The sequence below is a fragment of the Phasianus colchicus genome, chromosome 1, assembly GCF_987193195.1.
Source record: "Phasianus colchicus chromosome 1, bPhaCol1.hap1.1, whole genome shotgun sequence".
Taxonomy (NCBI): domain Eukaryota; kingdom Metazoa; phylum Chordata; class Aves; order Galliformes; family Phasianidae; genus Phasianus; species Phasianus colchicus.
Genome location: NC_143436.1, coordinates 132558454 through 132575172, shown reverse-complemented (window position 1 = coordinate 132575172; position 16719 = coordinate 132558454). Strand labels below are relative to the sequence as shown.

Here is a 16719-nt window from a genome sequence, read left to right as displayed (position 1 = left end):
GATTTTGCACAGGGAAAGCATCAGTCAGCGGTGGATTTTCTGGACTTCATCAAGCTCGCGGTAGGCCAGTAATCAGGGTTACTTGTGAAGGGCTATCTAAGACATTTCTTCCATCTATTGCATTGTTGAACTTAAAAAACAAAATAGTTGCTGCAGAAATCTCACTGCTGGGATCTTTTATGGTGTTTTTTTGTTTTTGTTTGTTTGTTTTTTGATACCCAAGTCATAGCCTTAGCAATTGCATAGGTGAAATGTTCGTGTGTGTCACAAGATGTTTATGCTTTTCTGTCTAAAAGATTTCTTTTTAAATGGAAATGCTGCCCCTGCACAAGTCTGTTAGGACTGTGCTGATTTTGTACCCAAGCTGTTAAGGTTAGCTGTCTCCTCAGAAAAATATCTTTGCACTCCCAATTCACCAGCCAGTTTGGAAATCACGACCACGTTAGCCATGCAACAGAAAATGGCTCTGACATGTTCCACCTGTGTGGTGGTTTGTTGAGCTATCATCCCCAAATATTATTCCCCCTGAAGAGGATATTTGTCGGCTCACACTGCTTCCAGCAGTCCCAACATCTGCTGTGTCCTGCTGTTGCAGTGCTGAAAACACTCAGATACGGGCTCTGGGTCCATGTGGATCCTGCTGGTGTCTGCAAATGATTGCCCAGTTCTGTTCCCCAGATCCAGAATTTCTCATCACTCACTTAGATTCTGCAGTGCCATAAAACAAAACAAAAACCCACTCCTTTCTTTTCTGCCAGCTGGAGCCCAGGCTATGAAATATCCAAAGCCTAAACAATAAAAGAAGCATTCAGCCCTTCATTCTGCGCTGAACAGTTTGATTTTTCCTTGAGATGGAGGTTTCATGTGCAGCACTATCAAAACAGCACAGGCATCTCTTGTGGACCAAAATGTTCTGGATGTCAGTGTGGACAGGGACTGCTATGTCACAGACCTGATGTTGGGGTCATGCCAGAACAGTTGTTGGTACACCTGAGCCCAGGCAGATAAGGTAAACAAACAAGCCTAAGGGCTGGCCTATTCTCATTAAAAAAACCCCATTGAATTGCAGCACAGTGATGTTGGGAGAATGCAGGAAAGATCCTGAACGTTTGTAAGCACCATCTCCAAAACTCCATTGCCTGGATACTGAAAAACCATTGCAGCAGCTTTTAAGGGCAGCACAGTAGCAGAGCTCTGGGAAGAAATGCTCCATTCTTGACTTTTCATCGGTGCTAGATTTGTCATTAGAGTTCTTTTGGCAGTGGTGAATGGACTCTATCAGGAGCAGTATTTTCATCTAAACATGCTGCACAAACCTATAATAAAAAATTAGCTCTTGCTCAAGAAAGCTTATGGTCTAAGAATAAACTGCGGCCTTACAGAAGTAAGAGGGAGCTTTGCCACTCCAACAGAGCCAGGATTTTATTCTCTATAAACAAAAGGCCAACTCAGGCAGCTTCTAGCATTGCTTTAAGCAGTGGTCCCAGGACATAAAAAAATAAGCTGTGGGGTTTTTGCCAGCCCCAGGTCTGCTGGAGGAGACATCCTTCATGCAGGCATTTTAGAAAGAGACAGCATGGAAAATAGGAGAAGATGGCAGTTGGGAGAAGAGGAAACACAAAATCAGGTGATATCATTATTTCAGTGGAGACAAGAGCTCTGGTAGGTTAGAGAAAATGATAAGGTGAGAATCAGCCACAGAAGATGGTCAAAATGCAAGCACTTCTTTTCTGCATTTTTAAAAAGGAAAATATGAATCCCATTGCTCTGCTGAAGCTGTGTAGATTTACTTTATTCCAGCTTGGAAAGCATGCTGTCAAAATCAATAACGCACATCGTCACTCCTTAGCGAGCAGGGAGAATGGGACTCACACACATCACGGCGCAGCAGCAGCTCAAAAGCAGATTACCAACACGTAGATCCCGCTGCTCCTGGTATATTTTTTTGGTAATCCACAAACTGAATGCTCTTAAATAAAGAGCAAGTGGGGTTTCTCCTGAGACTGAGGTATGTTCAGCATCCCCGGTTCAAAATTACACTAAATGAAAGGGAATTAGACATCACTTCACGAGGATTTTCTCCTCAGTTTCACAGCATCCCCTGTCCATCTCCACATCCCTCATCAGGAAAACATTTCGCCAGAAAATCAGACTTCAGAAGAAAGCCATAAAGACAGAGGCAGGCTGTCAGGTAAGGCAGTCCTGTGCTATTCCAGTCTTTCAGCCTAAAATCCTCAGCATGAATGAGTCTGTAAACTTCATACAGAACAGATCTGAGCACCTCAGGCAGCTCTACCTGCAGAAAACCTCTCACTGTAGACCTATTGTCCATTAATTAGCCATATTGTCACTTAGCAGTAATCTGCCAAATCTAACCACTTAGCAGTGCTGGCTGCAACAACTCACTGCAATTCACTCTGCAGAATCAGTCTGTTATTTATTTTCCTATAGGGGCTGATCTATGGAGGATAACAGCCCATTCTTGCAACAAGAGGTTATAGCCAATCATTTAGCTCAAGTAGTTAAGGTCTGCATTCAGCTCGTTCTTTAGAAAATATGAGATACACACCCCAGAATTTCCAGGATCTGAAAAATTGGTAAGTCAAAAGGTTTTTTTTTTTCTTTTTTTTGTTTTACTCTCAGAATACAACATACATTTCGGTGTGGACATTCCTCTGATTTGTCAGTATCCAGCTGAAAAATGCATGCTTTTAGATTAATTTGGTGTCAGTATGAGTGGAGATCTGCTAGGGCCTGGAGGAGTTTGATTGGCTTTTTTGATTGGCTTTTATTCTTATATTTGATTTTAACTCTCATTTTTCCCAGGAAAAAAAAAAAAAAAAAGAAATAGTATCCTGCTCTCAGATAGCAAGATTTTGGCTTTGGGGAGCTGTTACCAGCAATGAAAAGCCTTCAGTAACAAATATATGGTTTCACAGGAACAGTCTGAAAGAACTGCTTGAGTTGTTGGTTTTTTTTTTCCTGAACCATAAGGGAAGGTGACAGCTGGTCTATCTGTTTCAGAGTGCATTTTTTGAGGATTGTATTGAAATTCAAAGGGCCTGACAAAAGCCCGATTAAGGCAATGCTGTGAATTTGGCATATAAAAAAGACATGGAATTTAGCGCTGCCTTAGCAGCTTTTAGTGAATTCCCCCCTGCAGTCAGTATAATATTAATTTCACAAGAGAACAAGACATGGCACAACATCTGTCCAGAAAGAGATTATCTTTCCAAGAGCTAAGGCATACCAAATTCCAGGAAAACTTCATGCACACGAGGGTTGTTTTTGTTTTTGTTTTTTTTTCTGGAGGAGTAGTTTGATGGCTTTGAAAATTCCAAGCGACAGTATCAGTATCAGTGAGCGAAGCACAGATTCTTGCAGCACTGACATTAGGACAGTCACACAGGCAGTAAAGTATGGGGCACAGGGAGTGTCAGAACTGAAGCGATGGATTGGCATTAACAGTTCCTTAATGAGGTTAAGTCCTGCTGCTAAATCAGGTTTCTAAGAGTAGGAGGCCTTAATCGTTCTGACAGGACAGTTTGTGGGACCAAGTCAAAGCAAGGCAAGAATGAGGCACTGTCAGCAATCCAGATTTGGCATGCCTATCAACACCAAGGCATGCCAGGTACCTGAAAATATGGCAGGTTTTTGGTGCAATAGTCATTAGTTGCTGTCTTCTGCTTTTGGGAACTGAATGTGAAGAGCAGCGGTATGTAGCAGCATCTCTGTCTCTTGTTATGGCACAGGACTGAAATCCAGGCATTTTTCATGCAGTTAAGACTGGCTGAATGGTAGCCTCACACTGGGAGAGAGGGGGAGCTGCTGAAAACCTCAAATCAGTAAGCCTGCTTTATTTTAGCATACATGCATTTTTCTTCCCCTAGGCGAATACACCATAATGACAGCACATTTTCATCTGAAAAGAAAAATTGGTTATTTTGTCATCCAGACATACCTTCCCTGCATTATGACTGTGATCTTATCACAAGTGTCGTTTTGGCTAAACAGAGAATCTGTCCCTGCTCGGACTGTCTTTGGTGAGTACCTCACCTTCTTGTAGCATGGGTAAGAAAGGGGCTTGTTTGTGGAAGTGATCTTCTGTAACAAACCCACAGTGCTTATTTTTGCGTGCAGTGTTGTAGGTGTTCCCATGTTCTCTTCCAGTTTAAAGTCAAAATCAATTTTAAAAAAAGTGTGGGCTTTTTGGTAAAATTGTGACAGAAATCGCGCTGTAATCAGTTCTGTGAAGGTTAAGGATGGAAGACGGAAGAAACAGATTGTTGTGATTTGTGGGTTCTTCTTTCCTACTCAGATAAAATATGTGATGGTTTAGAACAAAAAGCCATACATATTATGATAGTGCATACTCTAGTCTGAACAGATTTCACTTCAAAACATTTTGTTTATCTGTGTTTCAAGATGTTTATCCGGGAAAAACATGTAGAGGTTAATTAGTGACAATTATCGCTATTACTGTCAAATTAATATGATTTTGCATTTAGAAAATGTATATTTACTACAGACACTGTCATGGAAGAATCCTTTGAGGTCTCTTCCTTACCACTAGAAGGTTGCAAAAAATGAACAGAATCCTAGCTGAAGGTTTGTGACATACAGGATTCCCACTGGATGAGAAATGAGGGGAGTGGGAGCTGCAATGTATGTAGATCTTTGATCAAGTGTTCCTAAAAGAGCCGTTCATCTGTAGGAGCCTACTGGAATCAGCCAGCACCTTTGATCAGAAATCGGTTCAGCAACCTGTATGGGGAGAATACTGGTGCCAGCAGCTCATTGCTGGCTAGCAGTGCTGATTTTACTTACCTTCAAAAAGGTGTAACCGAGAGCTCATTCTCATCCTGCTGAGACACCCCTCCCCACATGGAAGCAGTGGCAGCTCTGTCATCTGCTGACTTCTGTGGAAGAGGGAGCTGCAGTCAAGGGAATAAATAACAACTGACAATTACATCCATACAATCTCCACGTGGGAAAACAGAAGCCATAATCCCACTTCTGTTGTGGCAGTTACTGCTGAATGGGTCGATCGCTGATTTTATAACGTACCAGTTAACAAGCAATGCTAAGCATATATACTATGCGTTGACAAAATACCAGTGAGATTTTGGGTTGTGTAACATTTGGATTTCTATTATCCTTAAAATTATATTTTTAAGTACACTGTAACTAGAGCTAACCAGAACATCACACGAGTAAACAGCTGAGGACCAACACTTATTTTCATTTCACCTGCAAAGTATATCATTCTTTCTGACCAAAATATGCAAGCATTGATTTCCTTCATGTGGCCTTCCTAATTCTCCTGCTGAATTGAGGCCCTCTCATTACTTATTAGGAATCTTTTAAGGCCTGTAAGCTTATAAATAGAAGGGGGAAAGATTGTTTACAAGGGTGGATAGTAATAGGACAAGGGAGAATGGTTTTAAACTAAGACAGGGGAGGTTTAGGTTAGATATTAGGAGGAAGTTTTTCACGCAGAAGGTGGTGACACACTGGAACAGGCTGCCCAAGGAGGCTGTGGATGCCCCATCCCTGGAGGCATTCAAGGCCAGGCTGGATGTGGCTCTGGGCAGCCTGGTCTGGTGGTTGGAGACCCTGCACATAGCAGGGGGGTTGAAACCAGATGATCGTTGTGGTCCTTTTCAACCCAGGACATTCTATGATTCTCTGATTCTACCAAGCTGATCTCTGACTCCTTTTTTTTCTTCCTTTACAGGGGTGACAACAGTCCTCACCATGACCACCTTAAGTATCAGTGCCCGCAACTCTTTGCCAAAAGTGGCCTATGCTACTGCCATGGACTGGTTTATAGCTGTCTGCTATGCCTTCGTATTTTCTGCATTGATTGAGTTTGCAACAGTCAACTATTTCACCAAGAGGAGTTGGGCATGGGATGGCAAAAAGGCCCTGGAAGCTGCTAAAATCAAGGTGCTTATCTTACATGTCTTAAGTACCTAAAAGAAAAAGCAGTTGCACAGTGTCATTCGCATAACCTATAGCATGGTTGTCACCTTCTCTCTGACAAAGGCATTTTAGCTGGCACTAGGACACAACCTCCTCAGCTGCAGGGCCCCGACAAAAGCAGCTGCTAATGTGCATGCCCCATGGGTCCAGGTCCAGCTGGCCTCCCTTCATTACCTCCAATGTCAGGAAAGTTCAGCTTGAGTAAGGGCTATGACATTGAGACAGAATCAGCTGTTTGGGACTCAAAGGCAGAGTAGCCCACAGACATTTGTTTTAGCATGATGGATTACAGTGCTTAGGTTTGGAAGTTTGCATCTTGAGAATGTTTCCACTTTCTGTTCCTGCAGTCTAACATTTTGGTCTTTTCACAGAAGAAAAAAGAGCGCCAGTTGCTGGGAAATAAATCAACAAATACGTACAGCACTGGGAAGATGACCCCTGCTCCAAACATGCCAAAGGACTCGGCCCCCTCCGTCATCTCAAACGCTGCTCCTGCTCCAGTGAAGTCTGTGGAAGAAAAGCCTGCCGAAAGCAAAAAGACTTACAACAGCATCAGTAAGATTGACAAAATGTCCCGGATAATTTTTCCAGTGCTGTTTGGAACTTTTAACTTAGTCTACTGGGCCACATATTTGAATAGGGAGCCTGTTATTAAAGGTGCCAACTCTCCAAAATAAACTGAAGGACTCTAAAGCCACACGTGAGCCATACTTCAAAGCAGATGCTACCAAGGAAAATTTGAGATCCAGACCACTTTCTACATTTGGGCAATATTCTTCAGGAAGTTTTTTGCATGTTTAATAATATGTACAAATAATATTGCCTTGATTGTTTCTACATGTAACCTCAGATGTTTTGGAGACGATTATATTACTTACAGCAACAGATCTTTATAAAAGATCAGAAGACATTGAACATGGCTTCTTTGCTGCTAAGTATCTTGCATTGATAGTTTACAAATAAAATAAGTTATATTTTTTAACTGTTCAAGTGTACTACATATCGTGGTTTTTATACTTCAGATGTACAGTCATACAATTGTAGGCTTAACCTCTATTTTACAGAAGAGCTCCACTGTTGTCATCTGATAGGTTACTATGAATAATGCCAGTTGTAAATGTGCCAAATTATTAAATGTAGGGCTATGTTTGAGCACCTTTACTGGTGATAGGTAGTGCATTACCACAGGAAAAAAAAAAGAAAAAAACCCGCTCAGCCCTGTTTTCATTAATAGAAATTGATATGATGCATTAAATCCTAATGGGGCTATGCTGATTTTCACTGCTTTTGAGCCTCTAGCTTGCAGTGAGGGAGCAAGATGCTACTCTTGTAAATAAAGATGGTGGAATCTTGCCCTTAAAATAAAATAATGTTTGGTTTTTGCATTCCAAGGGAATCTTCTCAAATGGTTTTCAGTATTTATTCCAAAAAATAGAGATATATTGCATGAAATTAACATAGATTAGGAACATATTTGTGCAAATAAAACTTTTGACAATGGCAGTAGACGGTTTTATTAAGGTAAAGTAACTCATGTTTGGAGGTTTTCCCAAGAAGATTGTGTTATATTGGCAGAGACAAACAGTAAAGAATTACAGTAATTCTGAAATAATTAATTGGTTCCCACAGTGAAAACCAATCAGACGATACTAAGGAGTGTGATCAGGGAAAAAAAAAGAAAAAAAAATGAAAGAAAGGATGTTGTTTCACGACAGCAAGGTATTTCAGTGGCAATTCTGACAGGAAGGTGTTTGTACTGTCCATCTGAAAATTTTCTATAAAATGCCTTGCTGCTGCCAATGTGTTTTGCTTTCACAATGAATGAGAAAATGCAACTTGAATTTTCAGCTCTTTCCTCCTTGGCATATTTCTTTGTTCCAAAAGCTTTTGTAATTTAATCTTAATGTTTAAATAAAAAAGGCGTTCAACACTTGATTGCAAAGTGTCATTCTTTTACCGATTATCATTTTAGAAACCAAAAGAATCACCACTGAAGCTAGAAGAAGGAAGCTAGAAGAAGGAAAGCACATATATGTGTAGTGAAGCAATGTGTGTGTACAGTACATCCTCACTGTTACTTGGAAAGGTACGTGCTGAGTGAGGACAGTGAACCAGGATGTTTCAGAACTAGGTGCTGTTTTGCTATGGAGCATCAGCCTTGTGTTCTGTTTGGAACGGAGAGGAGAACTTGGTGCCCTGCAGCATTCCTTTTGCATGTCACAGACACACAAGGTCTCTTCTTAAGGGTTGAGTTACTGAGTTTCTATTCTTGGGAGGAATGTCATATATAGATGCCCTGTGCCTCTTAGTTATCATGAACAACCTCCTCTTGGCTGCTTTCATAGAAAGTAAACTGTCCTGGCCAGACCCTTGTCCCAGCCCTGGCAGCTACTCTGCATGTGCCCTTCTGGAAGAGCAGGCTGCTGTGCAGGGACACCCAAGCAGCCCTTTAGGCCACACAGTACTTGTGGCAGTGGCACCCAAGTGCTTCTGGGACAATACAGGGGCTGTACTTACTATGTGGTTGAAACCTATAAGCAACCTGTGAATCTGCGGAGGACACTTTTTCCAGAGCCATTTTGTCTGCCTTGGAGGTTTCTTGATGCTTCTTGTTTTTGTTCACGCCCAACTCTGACTCTGACCCCACATGTTTCAGCATCACTTTCTGGTTTCCTTTGCTGGAGCTCTGAATCCAGCCAGTTTCATGTCCACATGGAGTCTCCTTGCCTCCACTGGCTACAGAACGACCTGCGGAGCTGCATGGTTGCAGGATCAGGCCCTATGCTTTAGTAAGCAATGTATTGACATTTTCCTGATGTATAACAGGACTGACAGTTGCCCGCCAAAGTTATGACACCACATAACATTTTATCACTTCCAGGGATAGATATCACTTCCATTTATGTTGACTATTGCTTTCTGTATTTGAAGGTAAAAGCAGAGAATAGCGGTCAGGGCTTGTTCTGTTACTGTGGATATGCCAAACCATGTTGAAAATTCCTGTAGAAGCTGTCTGCCTTTCATTTCCCAGATAATCACATGCATTCTGGTCCTTGCTGAGAACTGAAGTGACAGCAGCAATGGTCTCCCAGCGAGTGCTGCTGCCTGAGCAGTAGGAAATACCCCATAGCTTGGGAGGTATTCCACTGAGCCCATCAATTCCAGGCTGAAAACCCACGGCCTCATGTTGCCTAACACCCCACAACTGCAATGGAACACCAGGGTGGACTCAGCAGCGTCAGGAATTGCATTGGCCTGCTGGGCTGCTCCTGCACGGAACCCAGTGCTTCGGGCATGGCTCCCTCCCAGCTCAGTTACAGCCAAAGGGATTAATGAGCAGGGATTGCTTTATCGATGGGTTTTTCCTGTAATGAGTTCATGAGAAAGGGTTGAAGAGTGATTTGTCACAACAATCCAGCGCTGGAGTGTAAGTGCATGCAATCCTACTGCCAAATTTTCTCACTTCTACCTATGAAGAGTGAAAGAATAAGTCAAATACAATGGAAAAGGTTTCTATTTCAAATATTTGAGCTGTGCCAGATGACTCTGAGGATGAATTCAGGCAACAATGTGTTTTCAAATCGTAACCCTCCTCGGTTACCTTGAATTGCTTTCTGGTTTTTGTAAACGGAATATGCCCTCTATGGAATAACTAAATGAATTTGTACAAAGCTAAGAAAGAAACGATTTTATGAAATAATCCTGCCTCTCAAAAATTCTTGCTTAACATATAAATTAAACCTTCAAGGAAACTGAATGAAAGTCCTTTGTTACTCAGGCAAGATGAAGGCAGCATTTGAACAGCTATTTGTTTTTTTAAATCTGGAGATAATGGCTTTCGCAATAAGGATATGTTTCCCCTAACACCCTTGCTCCTCAGATTGGAACTGGCATTGCAACGTTCAGAGGAACTTATATTGTTTGAAAGCAGCGCTTGATCAAATTGCTTGAATTCTTTCTGGCTTTCTCTGTGGTTTTGTTTCACTACAAACACTGAAATATGGCCACTGCGGTGTAATGGTGTCTCAGACTGCATCCTCACCTTACTACTTTTGCATCTTCTGCTATTTGAACATTCTTCTCTATATGGACATTCCTTCAATTCTAAGTAAAACAGAAAGAAAAGAGGTTAGATGTTACAAAGCCCAAACAACTTAGAATCATAGCATAGCCTGGGTTGAAAAGGACCACAATGATCATCCAGTTTCAACCCCCCTGCTATGTGCAGGGTCGCCAACCACCAGACCAGGCTGCCCAGAGCCACATCCAGCCTGGCCCTGAATGCCTGAGGGATGGGGCATCCAGAGCCTCCTTGGGCAACCTGTTCCAGTGCATCACCACCCTCTGTGTGAAAAACTTCTTCCTAATATCTAACCTAAACCTCCCCTGTCTTAGTTTAAAACCATTTCCCCTCGTCCTATCACTATCCGCCCTCGTAAACAGCCGTTCCCCCTCCTGTTTATACACTCCCTTCAAGTACTGGAAGGCCACAATGGGGTCTCCCTGGAGTCCTTCCAAGCTAAACAAGCCCAGTTTCCTCAACCTTTCCTCATAGGAGAGGTGCTCCAGCCATCTGATCATCTTAGTGGCCCTCCTCTGGATCTGCTCCAAGAACTGCACATCCTTCCTGAGTGGGGCCCCCAGGCCTGGACGCAGTACTGCAGATGAGGCCTCACAGGAGCTGAGCAGAGGGGGACAATCACCTCCCTCTCCCTGCTGGCCACCCCTTCTTTAATGCAGCCCAGAACACAGTTGGCCTTCTGGGCTGCGAGCACACACTGCTTGCTCAAATCTAGCTTCTCGTCCACCGGGATCCCCAAGTCCTTCTGCACAGGGCTGCTCTCAAGGTGTTCTTCTCCCATTCTGTAACGAAGCGAAACTCCAGCTGCTCACAGCAGCTTTGGTCTCACAGGACCCTTGCTTAGCTCCTCGCTCAGCACAGGCTGCTGCAGCCCAGCTCTGGCCAGGGAGTGCTCAACCTGTGAGCCCCGTTCCCTCCATTCGCATTTCCCCCTTGATTATGGGAACCAGCTCCCTGCACAGTTGCTGTTGCGACAAGAAATACCACAAAGGGTTTAGCCTTCAGCATCCCTCGGGGTGAAAATACACTCACACAATGAAAAGTAAATTAAAATACGGATCCACTTCATTGTGCCGGAGAATATAAACATTTTAGTCTCATTACAGTGTGTAATAAAGTGTTCTTTTATTAAAACGCGTGCTGGGTAATTATAATCCTTGAATACGTAAGTCGAAAAGGCAAGAGCAAGGTTTAAAGATAAAAGGATGCGAGTAGAAAGGAAACCTTGGTCACCAACACGGTGCACCGAGGACAAGAGAAAGAAAGTCTTAAGCATCGCCGCCGCTCAGGCGGGAGGACAGCGGGTGGAGGCCGGGGAAACCCAGCAGGCAGCCGCTTCCCTCCACCGCTCTTCCCAGCGCCGCCACCAGAGGACCCCGCTGCCGCCGGGGGACGCGGCGGGGGCGGGGGCAGAGGCGGAGCCGCTCCGGGGAAGCCGCCCCCGGCCGAGCGCTGCGGGGGCCCGGCCCGGGAGGTTCTGTTGGAGCCGGGGTGCGGTGCTTCTTCTTCACCTCTTCCTCCCGCAACACCGCTGCTCCTGCGGGCCGCTCACATCGGCAAGCCCGGGGTGTGTGTAATGGGGCTGCGGGTACCCGCGGTTAACCCCGGGCAGAGGGAATAGCTGCTGTATCATCTGATAAAAAGAAGTTTTAGCTGAAAAAACGCCCTAGGGTGTAGGTCTGGGAATTGCCTGGCTCGCAGCGGATTTTCCCTAAGCTATCTCGTTCCTTCAATAAATAACTGCGGGAACAGAGATCGCTCCCCAGCGAGCATTTCTAGGCATCGTGCGGAAGCTGTGCTAAAAGCAAATCGCCTCCATCCAGCAGAACTTTTTGTTTAATGTAATATCATAATTAAAAGCAAATCCCCCGGAACTTGTAAATAATGCCTGACGGGGGAGGAAGCAAAAGCTGATGCCCCTGAGATTTCGAGTCCCAGTGAGCCGCCTGCTCGCAGCGCCGTAGCGGGGCTGTTTGTTCCCAGATCGCTGTAACCAGGCTGGATGTGGCTCTGGGCAGCCTGGTCTGGTGGTTGGTGATCCTGCACATAGCAGGGGGGTTGAAACTAGATGATCATTGCGGTCCTTTTCAACCCAGGCTATTCTATGATTCTGTGAACCCCGGTGGCACTTTGTCATCTCCCAGTTTGACAGCGAAGGGGAATATCTCATATTACCCCACACCCAGAGAGCTCAAGTCGCCAAAAATCGCATCCTCGTTGTTCGGAGCAGAGCAGAAAGACACAACATGTCCAGAACCAAACTATTTTTTGCCCTGAACACACTTCGCTGCAATCACAGCAGAAAATCCTCATTTATCCCAACGATTCCAATACAAATCCGCGCAGTCCGCTCTCCCGCAAGTCCGAGTGTACGTTCTATCTTACAAATACACGTCTGCGTGCATCTGTATCTCTGCATCTCACGGTGCGCGCAAACTTCTCCATACACACGTCCACACGGAGCCTTACACCAACGCGCTGCGCTGCGGCTCTGCCTGGGGAAGGCTGTGCGGGAGCCGCACCGCCCGCACGTCCCCGCCCCGCCCGGCGCAGCGGGATGCCCGCGGGGCCGGCTCATCTCCCCACGGCTTCCCCGGCACCCCGGGGACCGAGTGAGAGCGGGGGCACCGCGCGTTGCCGGGGCCGGGGCGGGAGGCGGCCCCGCTGCCGAGGAGGCAGGTACCTGTTGGGCAGGGCGGGGCGGGCTGCGGCCGCCGCTCGGTGACGGGGTGGCTGCGCCCCTTCCCCGCCCCAGCCCCGCGGCCCGGCGGGGCCCGGGCTCGGCAGCCCGGGGGGTACGGCCAGCGGCAGCCGGGCAGCGCGAGAGGCCGCCCCGCCGCCGGCTGCGGGAAGCGGCTCTTGGCGGAGCGCGGAGCTGCACCTGGCCCGGAGGGTCCCCGCCGGGGTTTCCCCTCAGCCCGCTTCTTTGCCTTTTTTTTTGTCTTTTTTTTTTTTTTTTTTTTTTTTTTACCTTCCCCCTCTCCTCCCTCCCTCCCCTCCCCTCCCGGAGCATTGCGAACGGGGGTATTTTCTTCGGGGTATAAAGCTGAGAATAGACGGGAGGAGAGCCTCAGAGCTTCACCTCGTTGCCTCATCCCCGTTCGCATGCGAACCTCCTGCAACATCTCCTTCCTCCTGCTCCTCTCACCTGGCCGCCTCTGCCCAGATCATGTCCGCTAAGCTCCTGCTGGTTTTCTTCCTCCTCTCAGTGTTCCACGCCCGGTAAGTCCGCGCTCCCTTCTCCTCCCGCACCCCTCCGGCTCCTTCCCTCTCCGCGCCCGCGGCTCTCCGGAGTTCTCCGGGCTCTCCTCGCTCCGCTCCCCCCTGCACCGCGGGCCGCCCGCCAGCGCTCCGTCCCGATCCGGCCCGGCACAAAGTTTTCCCTCCTCGAGCCGCTGCTCCCCGCTCCTCAGCCCCGGGGCCGGGATGAGGCGGGCGAGCCCCGTTGCTGGCTGGCCATTACCCGCCGCTCTCGGGGTTTTCCAGCTGTGCATCTCTGCGGCTTGCACTTCGCGGCTGGTGTCTCCTTACAGCACCAGAATTAGTGGTCCCTGAAGAGGAGAGTGCAGCTCTTCTCCCTTCCCAGCTGGGAATTGGTTCCCCATCATCCCGCGCTTCTTGCTGTGGGCAGTGGGAATGTGCAGGGAGTTTGGAGGTGCCCGTATGGCTACAGGGGACTTGTCAGCCTCAGATGCCGTCCAAGGAGCCTCGTGGGATGGAGGCAAAAGCAAGGGAAGTGGAACTTTTAAGCAGGAGCACCAAACACCGTGAAAAAAGCCTGTCTGAGGTCTTAGTCTGACTCACTGTGAAACCTCTCCCACCTGCAGCCTTAATCTATAGAGGAGGCAGGTAGGAATTTGCATCATTTGGAGGTGCTCTCTAGGAAGCCCCAGCACGAGGGGGTTTAAAAGCCCTGTTAGATGTCGGCTGTACTGGTGACAGGTTTTAATGGAGCTGCTCCCAGAAATGGGAATCGTGATCCAATGTGAACTCGGTTCTCATTTTCACATGCAGCCTGAATGCTTCCAGCAAAGTTGTGATGGGTGCAGCAGGCAAAAACAGATGATCCTGAGCTCCTTTCCTATCAGTAATTCAGCACCGCTGCGGTGTTTCAGCTGAAGAATATCAACCGTGTGTGCTAGGAGATGATGCCTCCTCTGAGAATGGTTCTGTAATTGCACTATTAAAACATATGGTTTGTCTTGAACCTGGGGGAGAAAGGAAAAAAATAAATAAATAAAGTGTCCTTTAGGGTCTGTCCATTGGGTGAGCAAATAAATGAGTGCTCATCTACTTAAAAATGTCCTCAAGTTTTCTGTACTTCTGGAACTTGATTACACGAGCTCTCTCTATAGGAAGTCCCTAGGGGCTAGATTTCAAAAATTATTTTTATATAGAAATTATACTTAGACCACCCGCAGTTTATGAAGTCACATTAGGTGATTCATGGCTAATCCTGCAAGGCACGTTGGCTGTAGAGCAGTTTCAATTAAAAGTTTCGTTAAAGGCTCAAATATAGTGGTCTATAGTGGCAATGTTGCAGGTTGATGATGCTCTGTGGTGCATTTGTTGGTCTTTCTTCCATTATTATAGGATGTCTATCAAATCTTCTCGACCTGAAGTATTGTAAAAGACAGTGGTGTTATTAAGGGGAGAGACTGAGGGAGAGAGAGAGAGAGAAAAGAGGTTGCTTTGATGGACATAGCACATCCCATTAATAAACAGTGCTGATACCTCTGATTCTGTGCTGCTTTGCACCTTGCATAATTACTGACATTGGTGTGAAAATGCTGCAAAATGATATCACGTTGCCAGGGCAATTGCAGGTCCAAGCAGTGGATGATTACTGCTGTGGGTTCCACCACCAAGGTTATCTTTTCTCCTGATAACTTCATCTCAGTTTAACTGTCATGGATTTCCTCCAGCAAGAGAGAGATCAAACAGATTTGGTTTCTAAGATACCAAAAGATACATCTCCAAATCAACATTTTACTGTTCATGCACAAAGAGCTGCTCAATGAAATTAATCTCATGTGAAAATAGCTCTAGCTGTGATTTCTGGGCAACTGTACTTTTACCATGTTTGCACTGCCGTACTCTGAAAATAAAAATAATCCACCTGTGAAGGAAAGGAGAGTCTCAGTGTTTGGTGTAGTGCTGTTCTTTTTTTAAAAAATATCATTAAAATCACAGGGAGACTCTGGAATTCCAATTAATTTATGAAATGTATTTGTGCACTTGTGATAATCCATCTTATGTACAAGGAGAAAGCTCTTAATTCTAAGCCTTGTAATACATTAAACTGAGTTTCGGGCACTGAGAATATAATAATTTATTAATAGGATAAAATGATCAGGAAGTATTAAAAGATCTGAATTTTTAATACTCTTATTAGCCTATGTGCAAGAGATGGATCCGTTTTCTTGATGGATTCATGAAGTAATACTGTGGCTGTTTGCTCTTTGAAAGAATACATTGTAAATGTACTGGGTAAATACGCAGTCAGGATAGGTTGGTGTAAAATGCTAAGGTACAAAATGCTAGAGAGTAAAAAACTATTCTGATAGCTGCAGTAACTCACGGGTAACAACTTCTTTGGAGTCTGGCAGAAGACCACAGCTAAATAATTCTCAGTTCTGACCCATCCTCAGATAGCTAGCAGATGTTGATGGGAATGTCCTGCTGCAAAAACAGCTTAAGGTGAGTATATAGACACAGTCGAGGGAGAGATCAAAACTTCTTAAGAAGACTGTTTAGATTTCCTCAGAATGTAAATTTAGATTTTTAGTTATGTAAAATAACATCCGTTTATTTGATTTATTATTGCAGTTCCAGAAAGGTTGAAGAGGATGAATATGAAGATGGAACAACCAACCAAAAATGGGTTTTAGCTCCAAAAACACAAGACACAGATGTGACCTTGATACTAAACAAGCTGTTGAGAGAGTATGACAAAAAACTACGGCCGGATATTGGATGTAAGTACTCTCTTCTACACACAGAGGAAAAGTATCTATAGAAAAGACACTGTATTACAGTTTGGTTATATATTTGGAAAGTGGAGATTAATTGTCTTTGGCTCAAGTTCATTTCCAAGTCAGCATTTTCTAAATGCTAGTTCTCGTGGGAAGATGTGGAGGTAATTTGGCATGCTAAACTCTATTTTGCATGTATAGTTTGTGCAGCGATATGGAAAGACTAGTTCGAGGTCTTTGGCAGGACTGCAAACATACTTTACTCTTCTGTCATCCAATACAGGTGTATGGAAAACTCAAGCCACAGGTTCTGAGGAGTGATTAAAAAAAAAAAAAAGCGTATTAAAAACCAAAAAGTAGGACATGGCAAGAGAATAATGTGCATCTACTCCCTGTAAAGTGTGATCACAAAAGTTATGTTCCTCAGTGCTTATAGGAAGGCACTAGGACTTGCTTTTGTAAAGAAGGCAACTCTAGATTTTTTTTTTTACCCTCCCAAACCAGAAAACACTCTGTCTCCAAATAAACCTGACAGAATGAAGTGCCTCATGGGCAACACTAATACATACAGGGATATATTTAGATATGAGGTAGTAGATACCTGCATAGATCAGAATGGCTTAAGCACAACTGCTGTTCCGTTTGATCACATACAGTTTGTATGACAGAAACCAGAGA

At 45.0% G+C, this 16719-nt stretch overlaps 2 protein-coding genes across 8 annotated transcripts in view; both read left to right on the top strand.

Annotated features, from left to right (window-relative positions):
* The window catches only part of GABRA5 (gamma-aminobutyric acid type A receptor subunit alpha5), a 53874-nt gene extending 46002 nt beyond the window's left edge, over positions 1–7872 (top strand). For 3 of the 6 annotated variants that reach the window (XM_090126855.1, XM_090126847.1, XM_090126860.1), the window contains 3 exons: positions 3891–4043; positions 5738–5949; positions 6357–7872. In XM_090126855.1, the coding sequence (XP_089982981.1) occupies positions 3891–4043; positions 5738–5949; positions 6357–6662 (671 nt within the window). In that variant the 3' untranslated portion in view covers positions 6663–7872. The remainder of the gene's footprint in view (positions 1–3890; positions 4044–5737; positions 5950–6356) is intronic. The other 3 variants (XM_090126843.1, XM_090126835.1, XM_090126850.1) reach the window with 1 other exon arrangement.
* Positions 7873–12843: 4971 nt separating this feature from the next.
* GABRG3 (gamma-aminobutyric acid type A receptor subunit gamma3) overlaps positions 12844–16719 on the top strand; it is a 297135-nt gene continuing 293259 nt past the window's right edge. For both annotated transcript variants that reach the window (XM_031605275.2, XM_031605274.2), the window contains exons 1-2: positions 12844–13288; positions 15896–16044. In XM_031605275.2, coding sequence (XP_031461135.1) covers positions 13236–13288; positions 15896–16044 — 202 coding nt within the window. In that variant the 5' untranslated portion in view covers positions 12844–13235. The remainder of the gene's footprint in view (positions 13289–15895; positions 16045–16719) is intronic.